This window comes from Phascolarctos cinereus, unplaced genomic scaffold (genome assembly GCF_003287225.1).
Source record: "Phascolarctos cinereus isolate Bilbo 61053 unplaced genomic scaffold, phaCin_HiC Scaffold_2;HRSCAF=192, whole genome shotgun sequence".
Lineage (NCBI taxonomy): Eukaryota > Metazoa > Chordata > Mammalia > Diprotodontia > Phascolarctidae > Phascolarctos > Phascolarctos cinereus.
Genome location: NW_027555625.1, coordinates 135,845,393 through 135,864,966, shown reverse-complemented (window position 1 = coordinate 135,864,966; position 19,574 = coordinate 135,845,393). Strand labels below are relative to the sequence as shown.

General features: G+C 37.3%; 1 protein-coding gene across 1 annotated transcript in view; it reads right to left on the bottom strand.

Annotated features, from left to right (window-relative positions):
* Positions 1-19,574, bottom strand: part of HOOK3 (hook microtubule tethering protein 3) — a 106,923-nt gene that overhangs the window by 84,745 nt on the left and 2,604 nt on the right. The window contains 1 exon segment of the mRNA XM_020969613.2: positions 10,699-10,784. Within this exon segment, the coding sequence (XP_020825272.1) occupies positions 10,699-10,784 (86 nt within the window).

Genomic DNA, 19,574 nt, shown 5'->3' with positions numbered 1-19,574 from the left:
CAGTCAACTTTTTTGTGGGTAGGGGATAAAGTAAAATACACTGTGTTTTTAAGCACCTACAACAAAATTCAATCAAAATCAAGGATAATACCTGCCGTGAATACATTATTTAAAGTATTAGTATGTGACTTTTCTAGTCTGTCTTCCTGAATTTCACATATCAAGAGCAAAAGGAGCAACACTAGGGCAAACTATTGCCCTTTGCATACAAAAGTTATTTAATGGATACAAAACTCATAAACTACGAAACCAGCTCAAAAGGCCGAGCCAATGGCTGGCTATAGTTCTAGGCATGCAAATAGGATGAGATTGCTCTGGCAAATGGGTTAATGGAAAAGATTTCAAATAAAGAAGAATAAAAATACAAATGAGTTATCCTTGGAAATGACTGTCTAATCAGTATCATCATGGCTAAATATCCTGTAAGCTGTACATAAATGAATGCATGATTTAAAAAAAAAAGGATTTTATTAAGCATTTACTATATGCCATGCCCCATGTTAAATAATGGAGATATAGACAGAAAAGTCAGTCCTTGTTATCAAGGAGCTCATATTCTTTTTTTTTTTTTAATTAGGCCAGCAACGGGTATAAGTTTTATTATTCCCTTGGAAGTATGACTAGCTATAAAAGAAGTTTAATGTTCATAAAAAGTTTAGGGTCATACAAAGCTTATAAATGATCTTGCAAAAATGTAAAGAAAACAAATCCTAAGTATTCTTGCAAAGTTTAAACCATATTAATACTAAAATTATCTAATTTCTGTTTAAGTCACAGGCTTGGACATTACCAAACAAGAAACACCTTGGGTTTGGCTTCAGGTATAGGGGGTTTCTTAAGTGATCTTTCCTATTTCCAACATGCACACAACAGATGCCTAACAATTGGGTAGCAACAATTTACTTCAAATTACTGAAATAAACTTGTGACTGCTTCAATAATCAGATTAATGCAATGAAAGCCACATGGCACTATCCACCCGCAAACAGCGAGAGGGTTTATATTTAAGACTAATTTGTGACCCATGAGGGCAACCCTGGGTCCAAGACCACACAGCTTTGCCATTTTTCCCATACCTCAAATAGTTATGTTAGGTGGAGTTATCACATTATAGGTGACTACTCCATATAACTCATCAATTTTTCATTCAGTTCTATACCGGAATATTTTATCCTGTTAAACAATAATTTGCATAAAATATATAAAGTGAAAGGCTTTTTGGCCAAAAATAATGCTATTTATTCTTTTAAAATACAGGCACACTTGCCTGGAGAAGGTCAACTAGTGAAGTAACCAAAAACTTTAAAGGCAGAAAAAGGGAAGCACTAAATGAGTAAGAGAAAAAAAAATAACCCCTATTTATAGTAAAATGTTCTAAACAGAAACTGCTCATGTATCGTAGTTCAACTCCGGGATCTAAAGTATTAAAGGTTAATTTTTTTTTAAAGTATGAAATTCTGTTTTCCCCAGTAAAATGCCAAACTTGGCCAGCACTCTTTACCCTTACAGTAATACAATTATTCTTCACCGCTCTATGAAAGATCAACTCATTTTGCTTATGAAGGCAAATCAGATGCTTTATTCTATACTCAAGCACATAGAGACCTTGGTAAGATGATACACAAACCATTCTAACTTTTGCTCAAGCTTGCAAATTCACATATGATCAAATGAAACACTCTTTCTGCAACACTAGCTAATGTTTCATAACAAACTCCCTAGAATTCTAATTCAGGGAGGCAACACATAGAGGATGATTTAGCTGCAGGACAGCTGGAAGGGTCTGGTAGTTCTAAGTGTGCAAATGAAGGCTGTCAGCAAGGCTCAGGAGGTCCTTAGGGTGTATTGGAAGGTGAAATGGCAATGTCTGAGTGCTCTAAGGGCATAGTGGTAGGATAGATAATAAGGTCTGGTGGTCCTCCCTCTTATCAAAGGCATCATAGTTGATGACTGTTCAACCAAATGGTTTGAGTGGCCATGCCATTCTGTGGAGGGCTGGAAAATGGGAACCTAGCCCACCACCATTTGGAAGGAGGGAGAAGGTATGAGGTTTGGAGGCACTCTAGATCCCCTTCTATATGAGGAAGAGAGAGGGTAACATTTAGCCATAAGAGTAAGATAAGGCTAGGGGAGAAGGGAAGAAGGGTTTCTTGTAGTGCCTCCTCTTGCTGGGCCCTAGAATCTGGGCCAGAAGATAGGCTAGGGGTATGGGAAAGGGAGAAGAAATGGGAAAGAGATATGAGAACCCTACTGAATGTGTGCCTGCTAGAATATTCTGGGTAATAATGTCAACAGTTGAGGTTCAAATGTAAGTAGAAAAGCTAATAACCCCACATAATTCAGCCAGAGAGGGAGATCACATTAGAGTCTATCATTAACTGGAGAAGTGCAACCTTTAAAAAGCCTCTAAACATATATGTAGATCTTTATGTGATATGTAATTATTACTACATGCCCTATACTTAAAATAAGACAAGTAGATTAAATTATACTTCAAGGAAACTCAATCTATAACTAGTTTGGTGCCTCTATTCTTATTTCAAGCTTCTAAACACTTAATATTACTATTGCAATGTCTTTGAGAAAGAAAAAAAGGAAGTGGGGGAAAGAGACAGAGAGAAAAGAGGGAAGGAGGAAGGAAGAGAAAGAGGGAGCCTACTTCCTAAAAGGAACTTATCCCCCAAACTTCTGTTTGGGAGAATCCTTGGGGCTCAGTTTTGAGCAGTTCCAACCAGAACTCACAGGATCTAAAAAGCATTAAGTCAACATAAATGAAGCAAGCTGAATAGTCATTAAAATCATAGCAACCAAATCACAGGAAGACCCAGGTACACCACTACGTCCCTTAAAGTTATAGGCATGAAAAAGTTAAGCAGTGTCTCAGAAAGAAGGATAGCCATTGTATGGTCTATATATATCAGTGTTTCTCTCAAAATACTTCAGTGCATTTCAAAAATAACGCTAATAAGTCTCACAGTAAAAATCACCTCCAGAACAAGTTGACTGACACATTACAATGGCATAGGGTGAATTCTAAGCCCTCAATATATACATACCAATTTACATAAAACATGTATATATACACATTCACAATTTTAAAAAATACACATGCACACGCGCGTGCACGCGCGCGCACACACACACACACCCCTCTATGTGCATGTATATATGTATATCCAGGATATAAACAAGATAAATCCAGGTTAATTTTGAAAGGGAGAACACTAGGAGCTGGGAGAAAAGGGAGAGGGGAATCATCAAAGGCTTCACGTAGAAGGCAGTGCTTGAGATGTATCTCGAAGGAAAGTGGGATACTAAAGGGTGGAAGTGAGAATTGCAGTACACTCTAAACATAAGGAAAAGTCAGGGTAAAGGCTTGAAGATGGAGTGCTGCATGTGAGGAGCAGAAAGAAAGCCAATTTTGCTGTAATATACAATGTGGGGAAGGAAATCACACATAACAAAGCTGGAAAGTTGGGGATAGGTTGTGAAAAGCCAAAGAGAGGAGATAATAACTGATTCTAGAGGCAATAGAGAATTGATAGAGTTGGGGAACAAGGTCAGACATTTACTATAGGAAATGCATCAAGCAGCCAATAGTAGCCACCAAAACTTACAACCCAGACAAAATATGAACTGAGTCAGACAGGTGTGATAGTCCTTATTCTTTTGTTGTTTTCATTTTCAACTTCATATTTTAAAAAGTCATACTCAACTCTGACTGCTAACAAAAGCCCTATTCAATACAGACCACATGACCTACAACCATCATCCATGCCTATTTATCACTAGCCTTGTGTACCCCCAAAATTGTTTCCTGGGTTTTTTCTATCTCTACACTCTTGGTGATCTCCTTAGTTCTCATTGTATTCAATTATCTCTGTGCCGCCTGGGTTTGAACCCTGGCTCTGCCACTTACTGCCTAAAAGATTGAGAGGAAATCACTTGACCTCTTTGTGCTTCAAGGTGCTTTATCAGCAAAATAAGGGATGTTAGACAAGAGGACAATATAAGATCACTTCCAGTTCCAAATTTAGGATCCTAATCTCTTTCTTGAGCTCAAGTCCGAAATCACCAGCTATGAGCTGGGAATCTCTATCTGGATTGAGGTGCTTATGCGCCTCAAACTTGCACCCAGTAACAGAATTCATTACCTTCCCCACAAAACATGTCCTTCATTTCGAACTTGTCTTTTTCTCTTAATAACAGCCAACATTTATACCCTGCTTACTAAGTATGCCAGACAGTGTAAACACTTTACAATTATCTGATCCTCACAACAACCCTAAGAGGTAGGTGCTATTATTATTCTCATTTTACAGATGAGGAAACTGAGGCAAACAGCAACCTGCTCAGGGTCACATTTGAACTCAGGCTCAGTGCTCTTATCCAGTGAACCACCTAGCTCCCCATATTTCCAGTCTCTCACATTCTTAATCTTCAACATCTTTGATTCTTTACTTTTTCTCCCTACCCCCATAACCAGTTTTCCAAGTCTCATCCACTCAACCTTCACAGTGTTTTTTGGACCTGTTCCCTTCTCTCCATTTACACTATCAACACCCTTGTATTGGGCATTGTCACTTCTTGCTTGGATTATTATGAAAGCCCTTTAAATGTTCCACTGCTTCCAGTGTCTTCTCTCTCCAATCCGTCCTCTGAACAGAGGCCAAAATAATCTTCCTAAAGCACAGGTTTGGCCATATCACTAGTGAAGTGAAGAAGTTTCAGGGGCTCCTCACTGTTTATTCCTCAGCTTGGCATTTAAAACTCTTCAGAGTTCAGTTCCAACCTTCCTTTCCATATTGACTTCATCTCATTCTTCTTCCTATACTCTACATTCTATCCAAACTAGTTAACTAGCTAAGCCCCAGATGGGCTTTTTTTTCTCTCCTGCCTCCTGCAGCTTTGGAGAGGCTGTCCATCCACCTAGAAAGTACTTCCACTTCACTTCTGCCATTGCCTTCCTTAACCTCCACCAGGAGGCCTTTCTTGATCATCACTCCCCACCCCCACAGAAGTACTTTCTCCCTCTATAAATTATCATGTATTTCACCTAGCCCCTGCCCCCCAATAAAGTCTTTGAGGGAACAGAATAATTTTTGTTTTGCCACTGTATCCCTAATTTTACAGCTCAGTGTGTAGTTCATGGCAAGGACTTAATTGAAACAAATTCATATAAAAATGCTCCAGATTTTTAGTGATTAGAAAAATGCAAATTAAAACTAAGGTTTGAGAGAAATAATTATTTTCTATTATATTAATAACCCATTACTAATTAGGATCCAGGATTTTTATTTCTTCATTCAGGGATCAGCCCCTGTATGTTAGTTAGTTAGCCAGTCTCTGAAGGGCATGGCTAATAGAGGAGATTGCCCTAATTCTTGGGGTATATGCTCCTCAGATCTTGGGCAGGACCTCACCCAACTAGAAGACTTTACTTCTGTTTAGAGTGTAAACAGAATCTAATCTAGGTAAATTTCTGCCCAAAGCAATGAACTCATGCCCTTGTATCCAACCACTGGAGTTTAGGGTGATGCAGTTCATGAAGGAGAAAATCAACCAGAGTGGTCAGTGCAGAGATGGATTCCTTTGTCCAGACTGCTGGAGATGGCCACGATTCATCATACGCTCTCAGTAGAAAGAGCTGAAGACTTTCAGCCCACCCCCTCATTAATTGTTCATCAATCAGGATTGATTTTCACTTGTCAGGGGCACCCCCTTTTCTAAAAGTATGTTAAGGCTTCCAGTCTCTTCATGTCATTGATTACTAAAAGAAACTACTATTAATTTATTATTAGCTAGTTTAATTAATAAATTGATTATTAATTGCCCACAAAGTCTGTCAGGCTTTTCATTTGTCTCAGGTTCCACCTCATACCCATCAGTCAGGCAAAGACGACAACAAAGAAAAACAATTCATGGCAGGTAGGTGGCACAGTGGATAGAGTACTGGCCTTGGAGTCAGGAGGACCTGAGTTCAAATGTGGCCTCAGACACTTACATTTACTAGCTGTGTGACCCTGGGCAAGTCACTTAACCTCATTGTCTAGCCCCCCCAAAAAAGGAAAACAATTGTTGTCAGGGATGTGAAAAAATAAGCACATTAATGAATTATTGTTGGTGTTGAGGATCGATTCAGGATTCTGGAAAGCAATTTGGAATTATGCCTCAAAAGTTACTAAATTATGAATAGCTTGACTCAGTGATACCATTCCTAAATATGAAAGAGATCAAAGAGGAAAAGCATCACTGTGTATAAAATTTTGTTTAAAGCAGCCCACTTTGTTATTATAGCAAAAAACTAGAAAGTGAAGGGGTTTTTATCAATTGGGAAACGGCTGAACAAATTATGGTATATGAATGTAATGGAATAACACTCCACTATAAGAAATGACAAAAGGAACAATTTTAAAGAAGCCTGGGGAAGCTTATATGAACTGATTCAGAGTGAAGTGAGCAAAACCTGAAGAGCAATTTATTCAATAACATTATAAAGATAAACAATTTAAAAAATTTTTTTAATTAATTTTTCATTTTCAACATTCACTTCCACAAGATTGAGTTCCAAATTTTCTCCCCATTTCTCCCCTCCCCCCACCCCATGACAGTGTGCATTCTGAATACCCCTTCCCCCAATCTGCCCTCCCTTCTATCACCATCCCCCTCCTTATCCCCTTCCCCTTCTATTTTCCTGTAGAGCAGGATAGATTTCTATATCCCTTTGCCTGTATATCTTATTTCCCAGTTGCATGCAAAAACAACTTTTAACATTCATTTTTAAAACTCTGAGCTCCAAATTCTCTCCCTTCCTCCCTCCCCATTGAGAATGTGAACAATTCGATATAGGTTATACATGAGTAGTCATGCAAAACACTTCCATAACAGTCATGTTGTGAAAGACTAACTATATTTCCCTCCATCACATCCCACCCATTCTATGCTCTCCTTTGACCCTGTCCCTCTTCAAAAGTGTTTGCCTTTCATTACCCCCTCCCCCAATCTGCCCTCCCTTCTACCATCCCCCCTCTCTTATCCTCTTCCCCCCTATTTTCCTGTAGGATAAGATAGATTTCCATACCCAACTGAATGTGTATGTTATTCCCTTCTTAAGCCAAATCCGATAAGAGTAAGGTTCACTCATTCTCTCTTGTTGCCAGCCATCAAGAAGGACACTGGATGGGAGAGCGAGAAATAATGAAACGTGGGCCAGGCGGGTCAGTGGAAGACTGAGCCAGTTTATTCATCTGAGGGTACAACATACATAGAAAAAACCTAATATAACTTCAAAGAGTCATCCCCGTGAGACACTCCCCAAACACCTTCTGTGTATGTGACATTACAACAGATATTTCCTTGTTATCAGGGCTTATAGCTAGGGTAGCATATTCCAAGGCCTTCCCTGGTACCACCTGCATGGAGGAAAGATGTATAAATCTAAGGTATCAACAATTATTTTTCTCATGGGAACAGTAATCAGGGCAGTCCCCCCCCGAACCATTTCCTCGCCTCCTGTAATCTTCAAGGTCCTTCTGTTCTCAAGAGAGACAGAGCAAGGGGGGTTGGAGAGCCCACATTCCTGACTTAGGCAGCCATCGATACAGGAAATCTGCAGGTAAAACCTAAGCTGGCCTGAATCCTGTGGCTCGTCAGAACCAGCCTTCAACAACCCCCCCCCTTTTTTTCTGTGCTAACTTAAGATAATGAAGGGATACATGAATCTCACCTAAGATGTAGTGAGCATATCTTTAAAAAAATAGGGAAGGAGGAAACATGAAACCAATTCAAAACACAGCCAAGGTGGAAAATGCAATAGCAAACTTAATACATTTTTAAAAGGATTAAGTTGATCTATCCAATCTAACAATTTGTTTGCAATATCTTCAGGGTCAATACCATCAATATGAGAATCAGTGATTTCATGTTGTATTTTGGGTAATTGGTTAATTTCCCATGTAATATTTTGAGAGTGCCATGCACCCTAGAGCTTATTTAATATTTGTTCAACGGTTACATTAACATTAGTGAAATCTGAATACCATATGGAGTTACACAAATAAAAGAATAGTGATAATCACATTTCAAATTGAAGCGCGTTTCTAACTGTTATATATGTGCGTTTCATTATTTTGCACTCTTCCATCCGGTGTCCTGCTTGATTGCTGGCAACACTCTCTCACCTCCTTTTTCTTCCCCTCCACTGTAAAAGCTTTTTCTTGCCTCTTTTATGTGAGATAATTTACCCCATTCTACCTCTCCCTTTCTCCTTCTCCCAGTACAATCCTCTCTCACCCCTGGAATTTTATTTTTTAGATATCATCCCTTCATTTCCAACTCACCCTGTGCCCTCTGTCTATATCTATATATAGATATACATAGATATCTATATCTATATCTATATACCTATAGATATAGATATAGATATATTTTCCCTCCAACTACCCTAATACTGAGAAAGGTCTCATGAGTTACAAATAAAAGATAAACAATTTTAAAAGACTTAAAAGAACTCTGGTCAATGCAATGACCAACCAAAATTTCACAGATCTATAACGGAACATCCTATCTACCTCCTGACAGGAAGTAATGGACACAGTGAAAAATGAGACACATATTCTGGATGCGGTCAATTTGATAATTTGTTGTTTGATTATGTATACTGGCTACAAGGGTTGTTTTTCTTTAATTCCCCTGTGGAGCTGTGGCAGTGGAGGAAGAGGATAAAATTGATTTTTGCTCACAAATAATATATAATTAATTTTTTTAATGAATTTATTCTCGAGTAATAAAACCATCAAAATTTCAAGAGTCTCAATCAGTCAACAAGCACTTTACGAAGTGTCTACAATTTGTTCATATGTATACATATATATGTACATGTATGTACATACATAAACACACACACACCCATAGTGCAGTGGATAGAGTACCGGGTCTCGAATTAGGAAAGCCTGATTTCAAATCTGAGTTGGGACTACTAGCTGTGTGAACCTGGGTAAAACACATAACCTCAGTTTGATTTAGTTTCCTCAACTGTAGAATGGGGATAATAAAAGCACCACTCTCATAGAGCTTTTGTCTGGATTAAATAAAATATTTGTAAAAAGCAATTACCACTGTATCTGGCACATAGTAGGTGCGATACAAATGATCCCTTATATGCAAAATGAATACAAGATAATTTTGGAAGAGAGCACTAGCAGCTATAGGATACGTGAGAACAAGAAAGGTTTCACATATAAGGTAGTGCTTGAATTATAAGGAAACCAAGGATTCCAAGAGACAAAGGTGAGAAGAGCATTCTACTTATGGGAGATATCCAATACAAAGGCCAATAATGGACACAAAGCGTTGACTATGATGAAAAGCAAGGAAGCTAATATGGGTCATATGTACTGTTTATGGAGGGGAATAATGCACAGGAAGACTCAACCACATTGGGAAAGGTTTTGAGTGCCCAGAAAAGAAATTTGCTTTTGATCCTAGAGGTAATAGGGAGCCATCTGGAGTTTACTAAGGGGTGACAAGGTCAGACCTGTGTTTTAGAAAAATCCATTGCTGGGCTGTGTAGAGAATGAATTGCAGTGGACATAAACTTGAGGTATAGAGACTATGTGGGAGGCTAGTGTAATTGTTCAGGCAAGCGGTGACTAGAGGCTGATCTAAGGTGGTGGCAATGTGAGGGCAAAGGAGATGTACATGGGAGATGCTGTGGAGACAGAAAACACAAGATCTTGTGAATGAATGGCTATCTGGGAGGAATGAAGGCATTATCCTTTGAAGCTTAAGTAAAAGGCCTTTAAAAGGGAAATCAAATCCAAACAATCCCATCAATTACAGCCAAGGTTATTAAACTACTCTTAACATAGGACCTTATTTACAACAGAATTTAACACACCCAGAAACTTCTTTCTGGTGTACCAATTATGTATAAGGGCTTATAAATCAAAACTATTCATGAATTTAAGAAACAGAAGACCCCAGAATTTAATACAACACAAACATCACATCAAACTAAAAATACATCACAGGCTTACTACCTAAGTTTTCATATAATTCTATTATTAAAACAAGAAAAATATTACTAAGTTAAACATTTAAAAAGACAGGCACAGACCACAGTCTTTACTGCTAAGATGCATTTACTGACTTATATTTATTATTCCTTATATAAACATTTTTAATCATTACCATGCCAAAATTTAGTCACTCACTTATCCAAAACAATTAAGTTAATTTGCCCAGTTTACTAGACACCAAGAGATAGCTGTTTCTCTACAATGTACTACAATGCTACAATGTAGCTAAATTAATTTAATCATGCCTTCTTGAAATGCACTTTGGAGCTATACCTTCTAACCATCTGTTAGGCATAGGTAAAACCAAATTTCTCCAGCTACTTACAGTTTAACTCTACATTCAAGGCAAATTTATCAGGTCAGACCTTTTGAGTCTTTAAGAACTTAGTATCGGGGGCAGCTAGGTGGCGCAGTGGATAGAGCACTGGGCCTGGAGTCAGGAAGACCTGAGTTCAAATCCTGCCTCAGACAAGACACCTGACACTTATTAGCTGTGTGACTCTGGGTAAGTCACTTAATCCCAACTGCCTCACCGCCCCCCCAAAAGAACTCAGTATCAGAATAATTATGTCTACTTAATAGCTTCCACTATGCACACACAAAGACAATTTGGTCTTACATCTTTTGAAGCACCTGGGCCATCACAACCCCATTCGTTAAATCTTCCACAGTCTGGCATGGTGCTTCCACATTAAATGTCTGGATCTGCATATGAGAAAAGAAATAATTGTACTGTTTAATGGTCAAGCAATAACATTGGTTAAAGTAATTCTTCAGGCCAAAATTAAAATTAGCTTTCAAGGTACATACTGTATGCTTTATAGCTAAAGACTTAATTTCAGGTCATGTCAACAATAATAACTAACCAAAAATGTTTCCGTTAAACTTGAAAGGAATCGATATAAATTTGTAACACAACATAAAATTAACACTATAAAAGATAAAATTTATCTTAGAAATGCAAGTAAGTGGGTGATACCCCCTAGGGTCAGTTTCAAAGTCAGACTTTATCTAATATTAATATTAGCTGGCTAATGCAATCAGACAGCGTTTGGATTTCAATCCAGGCACACACATTATTCCTTTTCTAAGTAACAATTACAAAAACAAGGATACAAAATTTCATTAGTTTTAAATTCAAGGTAGAGGTAAAAGGGCCTAGTAGTCCAGATCTCAAGCTACATTATAAAGGAGTAATAAAAACAATTTGGTTAAAAAAAAATTTCATGGGCAGAACAAATAAGGTACTGAAGACTCAGGGGCAACTGAACATAGTAGTTAAATAATCCCAAGTGTACCAACTATTGGTGTAAAGACTCTACTCAACTAAAATGGTTAAACACAGTCTGGTAGAAAAATATCTAACAGTACATGCTGCAATAAATTCCAAATAAATATGTGACATACCTTTAAAGATCATTTTATAAACTAAGAGAAATTATATACCTATCATAAGTATGGATAAAAGATGAGTTCCTGACCAAATAAACGTTAGAGATAATAAAATTTTAAATGGACAATTACTGCATAAAATTGAAAGTTGTTGCACAAAACCAATGCAGTAATAGTTAACTAGGCAAAAAAAAAAATCTCTCCTTCAGATTTCTCTGATAAAGGACTGATAGTCATCCTCAAGCATTTATGTAGCTGTGTGACTTTAGGCAAGTCACTTTATCTCTAGCAGGCTCAGTTTCTTTATCTGTAAAACTGGGATATTAATAGAGCCTACTCACCTCCCAGGGTTGATGTGAGTGAGAATCAAATGAGATAATATTTGCAAAGCATTCTACAAAATGCTAAAGTACCATATAGTAGTAATTATTATTATCACTATTTCTAAGACACATAGGGAATTGATTCAAATTTATAAGAACAAAGGCCATTTCTCAATTGATAAATTGTCAAAGGATACAGATAGTTCTCAATCCATCAACAACCACATTAAAAAAAATGTTCCAGATGACTAATAATAAGAGGAATGCAAATTAAAACAATGTGAGGTTCCACTTCACACCCATCAGAAACGCAAAGATGACAAAAAAGGAAAATAGCAATATGGAAAAACAGGTAAGATTGTTGGTAGAGATGTGAATTGATATAGCCATTACGAAATGCAATTTGGAACATTACCCCCAAAATTACTGAACTGTGTATATCCTTTGACCCAAGAATACCACTACTAAGCATACATCCCAAAGAGATGAAAGATGGAGCAAAAGAACTATCTGTACAAAAATACTCGTATTAGCCATATTTGTTGTAGCAAAGAACTACAAATAAAGCATGTCCATCAAGTGGAAGAACAGCAGAACAAATTTTGGAATATGAATATAATGAAATATTGTGTCATAATAAAGGATCCTTCTATGTTATAAAGAAGTCCAGAATTTCATATAATACATCTACAAAACACAGAAAATCACATCAAAGCAAAACTATATCACAGACCTATTAAGTTTTCATATGATTCCCTTGTTAACCAAAAAAACCCCAAAAACAAACAACCAAAACACCAACAAAAAAACCTAGGTTAAAATTACAGATTAAGAGAAACTTTTAAGAGACTTGTATGAATCTTACATGAAATCAGAGTGAAGTGAGAAGTTCAAAAATAATTTATGGAATAACAACGACATAGTAAAGACAAACAACTCTGAAAGGCTTCCAGAACTCTAATCAATGCAAGGAACAACCACAACTGCAGTGGACTGATAAGGAAGCATGCTACCCACTTCATCAGAGGTGATTACTTCTTTGCTTGACTATGGCGTATTTGTTACAAGAGTTTTGCTTTTCTTTCTTTTTTTCCAATGTGGAGAGGAGTTGAGAGGAAGACTAAAATAGATTTTTACTAAAGAGATAAATTTTGAAAAATAATTTTAACATATACTTAGAAATAAACTATACACACACACACACACACACACACACACACACACACACACACACAAACACCAGTCATGGTTTTAGAGACAATCTTTTTGTACTCTTTATAGGTTAATGTTTGTAAACTTCATAATAAAAATTTTTGGGAAAAATAAAATGCAAGGCAGAACTAACACTAATATGCCTTTCTCCTACCTCTCCATCAGCTAAAGCAGAGAGACCTGGCACCTTGCTATCAAAGTAGGAAAAAATAGTTTGCAGATAGAAGGGACCTTAAAGTATTAGTTCTGAGAGGATCTAGGTAACTTGCCCGTGAAGATTCTGCGCAGCAGTTGGAATTTCCTCCTGTCATAATAATTTAGAGGCACTTATTAGTAACAGTGGCTTTGGGATGGAGCCTGCAATAATGCTGAGAACACAGACTTGGGGAGAGAAGCTACCAGCTGCAGCCCTGGTTCTGTCACTACTAGCTGTATAACTATCATTTCAACTTTCTGGGCTTCATTTCTCTTTCCTGCAAAATGAGAGGGTTTGATGAAATAATTTATAAGGTAGGTGCTACACGTACTATTGCTTCTACTTTACAGATGAGGAAACAGATTCACCAAAGTGGTTCTGCACACGGCTAGTGTCCAAGGCAACATGTGAATAGAAGTTTAATTCCAATCTCAGTCCTCTCCAACTACAAGTAAAACAGGGCTCCTGACCTCACATAAAGTAAATGTGTATGCAAGAGGCAGCATTATCAGAAATAGGTGTTCTGAGATTTAATAGGAGGATAAAATATAGATGGTATTAAGAATTTACAAGAAGATCCTTTCTGGCCACAGGGTGCAGTGGATAGAGCACTGGTCCTGGAGTCAGGAAAACCTGAGTTCAAATTCCATCTAAGACATTTACTAGCTGTATGACCTCGGGCAAGTCACTTAACCTCTATTTGCACCAATTTCCTCAACTGTAAAATGAGGATAATAATAGCATCAACCTCCCAGGGTTGTTATGAGGATCAAATGAGATAATATTTGTAAAGCACTTATCACATAGTGCTATATGTTAGCTATCATCATTATAATCATCATGATCATCATGATGGAGGTAGTATTTGAGCGGGACCTAAAAGATCCTATAAGATTTGAAAAAGCAGAATGAAGGAATGGAACTGATGGAAGCTACAAAGCATAGCACAGGGTGACTTCAGGGGACACTGAATAGTCCAATTGTGCGAGAACAAATTACAGGCTAGTGAGACACGGCTGGAAAAGACAGGACGAAGCCAAAACGTGCAGGATCATATTCAGGGTCATAGATTTAAAAGCTGGGAGGTAACTTAAAAGAATCTAATCCCCTCCCCTTACATAGCAGAAAACACTGAAGCCAAAAGAGTAAATGACTTGCTTAAGGTTTCAGAGATAGTAAACAGCAGAACTCAGGTGAGAATTACGGTCCCCTGACTTCAAATCCACCTTTTCCTGACTGTCAAGCTAAGGAGTTTACATTTATTCAGGTGATATGGAGCAACAAGATTAGAACTACGATATATCAGAGATGTGTAGGGTGAGCTGGAAGCAAGGGGTGGGGGTAGGAGAGAGAAGACCAGAATCTGAAGACCTTTTGAATTATTTCTTTTTAGACCATATTTGTGAACAATAATGAAGACTACACCAGCCCTGGCAGTGGGAACAAATGATTAAGTCAAGAAATGGATGGGAGAGATATTGCAGTGATAAAGGATATGACATCTGACAAGCTGGGAGGGATATAAAGGAGAGGGAATTCAAGGATAACTCCAAGTTTTTGGCTGTGAACAATTTACCAAGGATGTTGGATAAATGAAATCTTACTATTATTTACTGCAAATCTACCAATTACCAGGCACAAAACACAAATATTTCAATCTTGACCAATCGAAGAAACACTCACGATGACACCTGGTTCTTATCCCATTAGTTCCACTCATTTATTGCCTTGCCTTCTTGAGCTTAAATGCAATATCCAAATAAATGGGACAAGTTCAGCAGGATATGCTTGAAAATGTCAACTCTACAGCCTTCTTCTCCACCCTCTGAGTCAAAAACATAGTCCTGTTTTACAATTTGCCCTGACTATCCAGAATAGTTTGCTTGAGCTTACTCATGAAATTTAACATTCATATGACACATTCTCAGGATTTACAGACACTTTAAAAAAAATATTAATGGCAATAAGAGTTTAGACAGAGGTGGGGAACTTGGCAGCCTCAAGGCTGAGGCTGAAGGTTGCCCACTCCTAGTCTGGACTATCAAAGGACCATAGCAAAAAGCTGAAAGAGAGATTATATAGACTATGGTGACTTTGTTCTTCCAAACTCAGTGTGCATTTAATTAGTTTAGTCTTTCACAAGGCTTAGAGGATAGTCAGCCTTAGGGTCAGAAGACCTGGGTTCAAGACCTATGTCTGAGATATACTAGCTCTGAGACTATGAGTAAGCAGTCACCCTCTCTGTAACCCCAGACAAATCTTCTAGGATACAAATTACAGAAAAGGTGCCAATCTGCATTGTCAAAGGAAGTTTCTATACCGAAGAACTCCCCGTGGAGCTGGAATAATAGTTCTGAACAGAAAAGAAAAAATTCTCATACCCAAAATGAATTTTATAGTAGTCTTGATCACAGGATTGTGAAGGAAGGTATTATTTTTGTGGAAGTTCCCATTCCCTTTTATTATTTGCAAACATTGTGCCTTTATGTCATTCATGTTCTCTAAAAAAAATTACAGAATTACTTAATTCCTCCTAATTCATTAAAAATTACAAGAAAGGTATATTTTTTTAGCCACTGGAAAAGACTCAAAAATTAAACCTTCCAGCGAGTATCAGAGATGTTTACTGATGGTAAATAGTAACCCACATATACCAAACTATTCATTCCCACAATACTGAACTCACTAGAAAGTATTAATGCAAAAATAAAGCTAGATAAGTGAGAGTGTTTTTAACAGGTACAGAACATTAGTAACTGAGGACTTATAAGTTTGCTAAAAAGAGCATCGAATTTTTAAGAAGACCTCAGTTTCAATCTTGGCTCATCTGAGCAAGTTACTTATTCTCTCTAATCTGAGGCTTCCTGGATTGCAATATAAGGTAGTTTATTGGAATAAAGTCTCTTTCACATCTAACACTTTGTGATTCTGTTTCTCATAAATCAATACAAAAACCGATGATTAACCAGTGAGATGAATTGTTACTAAAGTTGAGTTAACTAGAAAAACTAGATGGATCTTTTATAAAATGTAAATAACTAGAACCTTCTAAAAATACAAGCATAAAATATCTATCCCACCAATTATTTAAAATGTCTTTTCCCTTGTAATTAACTAAAGGAGAACACAAGGTAATTTCAAAAGAAATATCAAGCCTTTCATGAAAGATCATTTTAAAGTGCTACTCAAGGATATCTAGGTGGCGCAGAGGATAGAACCTTAGGGTTGGAGTCAGGGAAATTCATTTTCCTGAGTTCCAATCTGAACTCAGACACTTACTAGTTGTGTGACCCTGTTTGCCTCAGTTTCCTCAATGGTAAAATAAGCTGAAGAAAATGGAAAAACACTCCAGTATCTCTGCCAAGAAAATTCCAAATTGGATCACGAAGAATTGGACACAACTGAGATGAATAAACAACATATCTTAGAAAGATAGACTAAGACTGTGCTGACTCTTCCCCTCAAATTTTCCACTGATAACCTACCTACATTTATCTTTTACATTCTTCACTACAGAAATTTTTGCTTAGTTCTGCAATGACAATGAAGACTATATTTTCAATCTTATTTTCTCTGACTTCTCTACCTCCTCTGAACCTCTGAAAGTGGATTATTGTGACCTTCTTTAATCCTTTTCACTCATGTTCTACAACACTTTCTGAGTGACATGCCAAGTCATTTAAAGAATTTTTGATATTTCAAATACTTGCAAGATTTTCTCCTCTAAAATATCAAATATAAAATATATACCAAAATGCTTATGATATGAAAACTTTAAAAAATCAAATTAGCATTAATAATGGGCCTATAATGAGCCAGGTATTATGCTATGGAGTACTGACATAAAGACCAAAGTTATTAATCTCTCCCTTCAGAAAGCTTACATTCTACTGGGGAGCCAGAATAAATACATACAAGTAAATACAGGTTATACACAAAAAGAATACAAAGGGGTTTTGGGGGCTTTTGGGGGGCAGAGTATCAGAAAAGTTTTCATGTAGAAGGTGGTACTTGTGAGAAGGTGATGAAGAAGGACTGCATCTAGGCATGTGCAACAAAAGGATGGGTAAAGTCATACAGTTCCACGTGAGGAACTAAAAGCAGGACAGAATGACTGGGTGGTAGAATGTATGGGAGAGAGTAAGAATGTTTAAGAAAGACAGGAAAGGGAGGAAAGGGTCAGGTTCTGAAGAGTTTTAGACGACTATCAAAGGATTTTGTTTGACCTTTGAGGCAATAGCGAGTTTATGAGGAGGAGGGGGAAGGAAGAAATATGGTTGTCAGTTAGGAAAATCACTTTGTTGGCTATGTAGGGAAGGGATAAAAGAGAGTGACTTGAAACAAGGAAAACAATAAGGAGGCTACTGCAACAGTTCAGGCAAGAAGTGATGGTTGTATGAGTAGAGAAAGGGAGCATACACTTTTAGTAAGACAAGATTAAAATTCCTCTATTTCATACCAGAAATTTCCCTGACAATTCCTTTATCTTTAGGGGCCCCTAAATCAGCATTTACAGGTTTTGTACCACATCCTTGAAGCCTCATCAGTTTCTTTTGCTGTACCAATTTGAGAAATCCTGTTCTAGACGGTTCTATTTGCTTTTACCTTTCAGTCTGTTCCCTCATTGTCAGAAAATGGCAGTTATTCATGTTCTACTCCAAATTGGTATTGCCTAAGGGTACTTTTCTTGACACCCTGCATTTCTTCCTCTATACTTTTACTACTGCTTTTCACATTTGCATTAAATTATATCTAGGAGTATGACCTTAAAATTTACCTAAATCTCCATGATTTTACTCTAGCTGATTTGTTTCTATTAGACCATCACTATTTTCAACTGATCTTTGTATCTGCTTCCCCATTTTTCTACCACAATGAAGGTACAATTTGTTCAGTTTCTGAAGCAAATAATCTCAAATCCTTCTCTCTTTGTATCTAAACCACTGACAAACTACTTCCACATACCATCGAAATGTATCCATTACTTTAGCTCTCATACACTTTATCAAACCTTAAATCTTATTCATTCTTGTACCAGCCTCCTGCTCCTACTCTCAAAATAGGCTTTTAAATTAAGATTTCTCACCTGTTCTTAATATCATATTTTTAGAATTGTCAACTGTACATAGTACAGTGGAATCACTCTAATGTTCAATCAACAAGCATTTATTAAGCACATATATGCTAGGCACTGTGCTAGGCTCCTTGGGAAACAAATACAATAGTGAGACAATTCCTCTTTTTGAGCAGCTTACACTCTAACCTAAAGCCATGAACCTGCTTTTAAAATATCTGTATTTCAATATAATTAGTTTCTTTTGTAATCTTATGTGTTTTGTGCATTTTAAAATATTATTCTGATAAGGAGTTCATATGCCTCACTAGACTGTCAAAGGAGTACAAGACACAAAAAAGGTTACCGTACTTTTATGATACATGTTTACAAATGATTATATTGAAGAGAAATACAAAATAAATACTTGGTGATGGCAGGGGATGGGGCACTAACAATTAGGAGAAGCAGAAAAGTCCTCTTGGAAGAGGTGTTACTTGAGTTGAACTAGGGTTTCCAAGAAGCAGAAGTGAGAATGGGATGTATGGATTGGAGGGGAAGGGGGGGGTATTTGTCCTGTGCAAGGAAGGAAGGAAACAAGCATTTATCAAATGCTATTATATTACATGCCAGGCACTTTCCTAAGTGCTTTACAAATAGTATGTCATCTAGTCCTCACAATAACTCCATGAAGTAGGTGCTAATATTGGCTCCATTTTACAAATGAGGAAACCGAGGTTAAGAGAGATTGAGTAATTTGCCCACAGACACAGTGTCTGAAGCAGGATTTGAACTCAGGTCTTCCTGATTCTAGGACCAGCACTCTATCCAATGAATAACTATTACGGAAGTGAGAAATGGAAAGTCACATATAGAGAAGAATAAGTAATACAGTTTAGCCAGAATATATGGCATGTGAAGGGGATTACTAAATCTGAAGAGTTAGGCTAGAGCCAGATTAATAAGGACTTTAAATGCTAAAGAGGTCAATTCTAAAGAAATGTGTCATACAGGCAATGAATAGCCACTGAAGCTTCTTGAGCAGAGGAATAGCAGAGTCAGACCTTTAAGATCATTTTGGCAGAATGGATTTGAGAGGAGAAAGATTGGATAATGGGAAGTCAATTAGAAGGCAACAGTCCAGGAAAGAGATATTGAAGGCCTGTACTAAAGTGACTGTAGTGTGAGTACAGAAAAGTAAGAGACGTTGAAGAGCTGAGAACTGTTGGCAAATGATGACAGAACAAAGAGCAGAAGAAGACTTCTCAGCATCAAATTAGGGTGACTGAAATGGCAGTACTTTCAGTAGAGACAGGGAA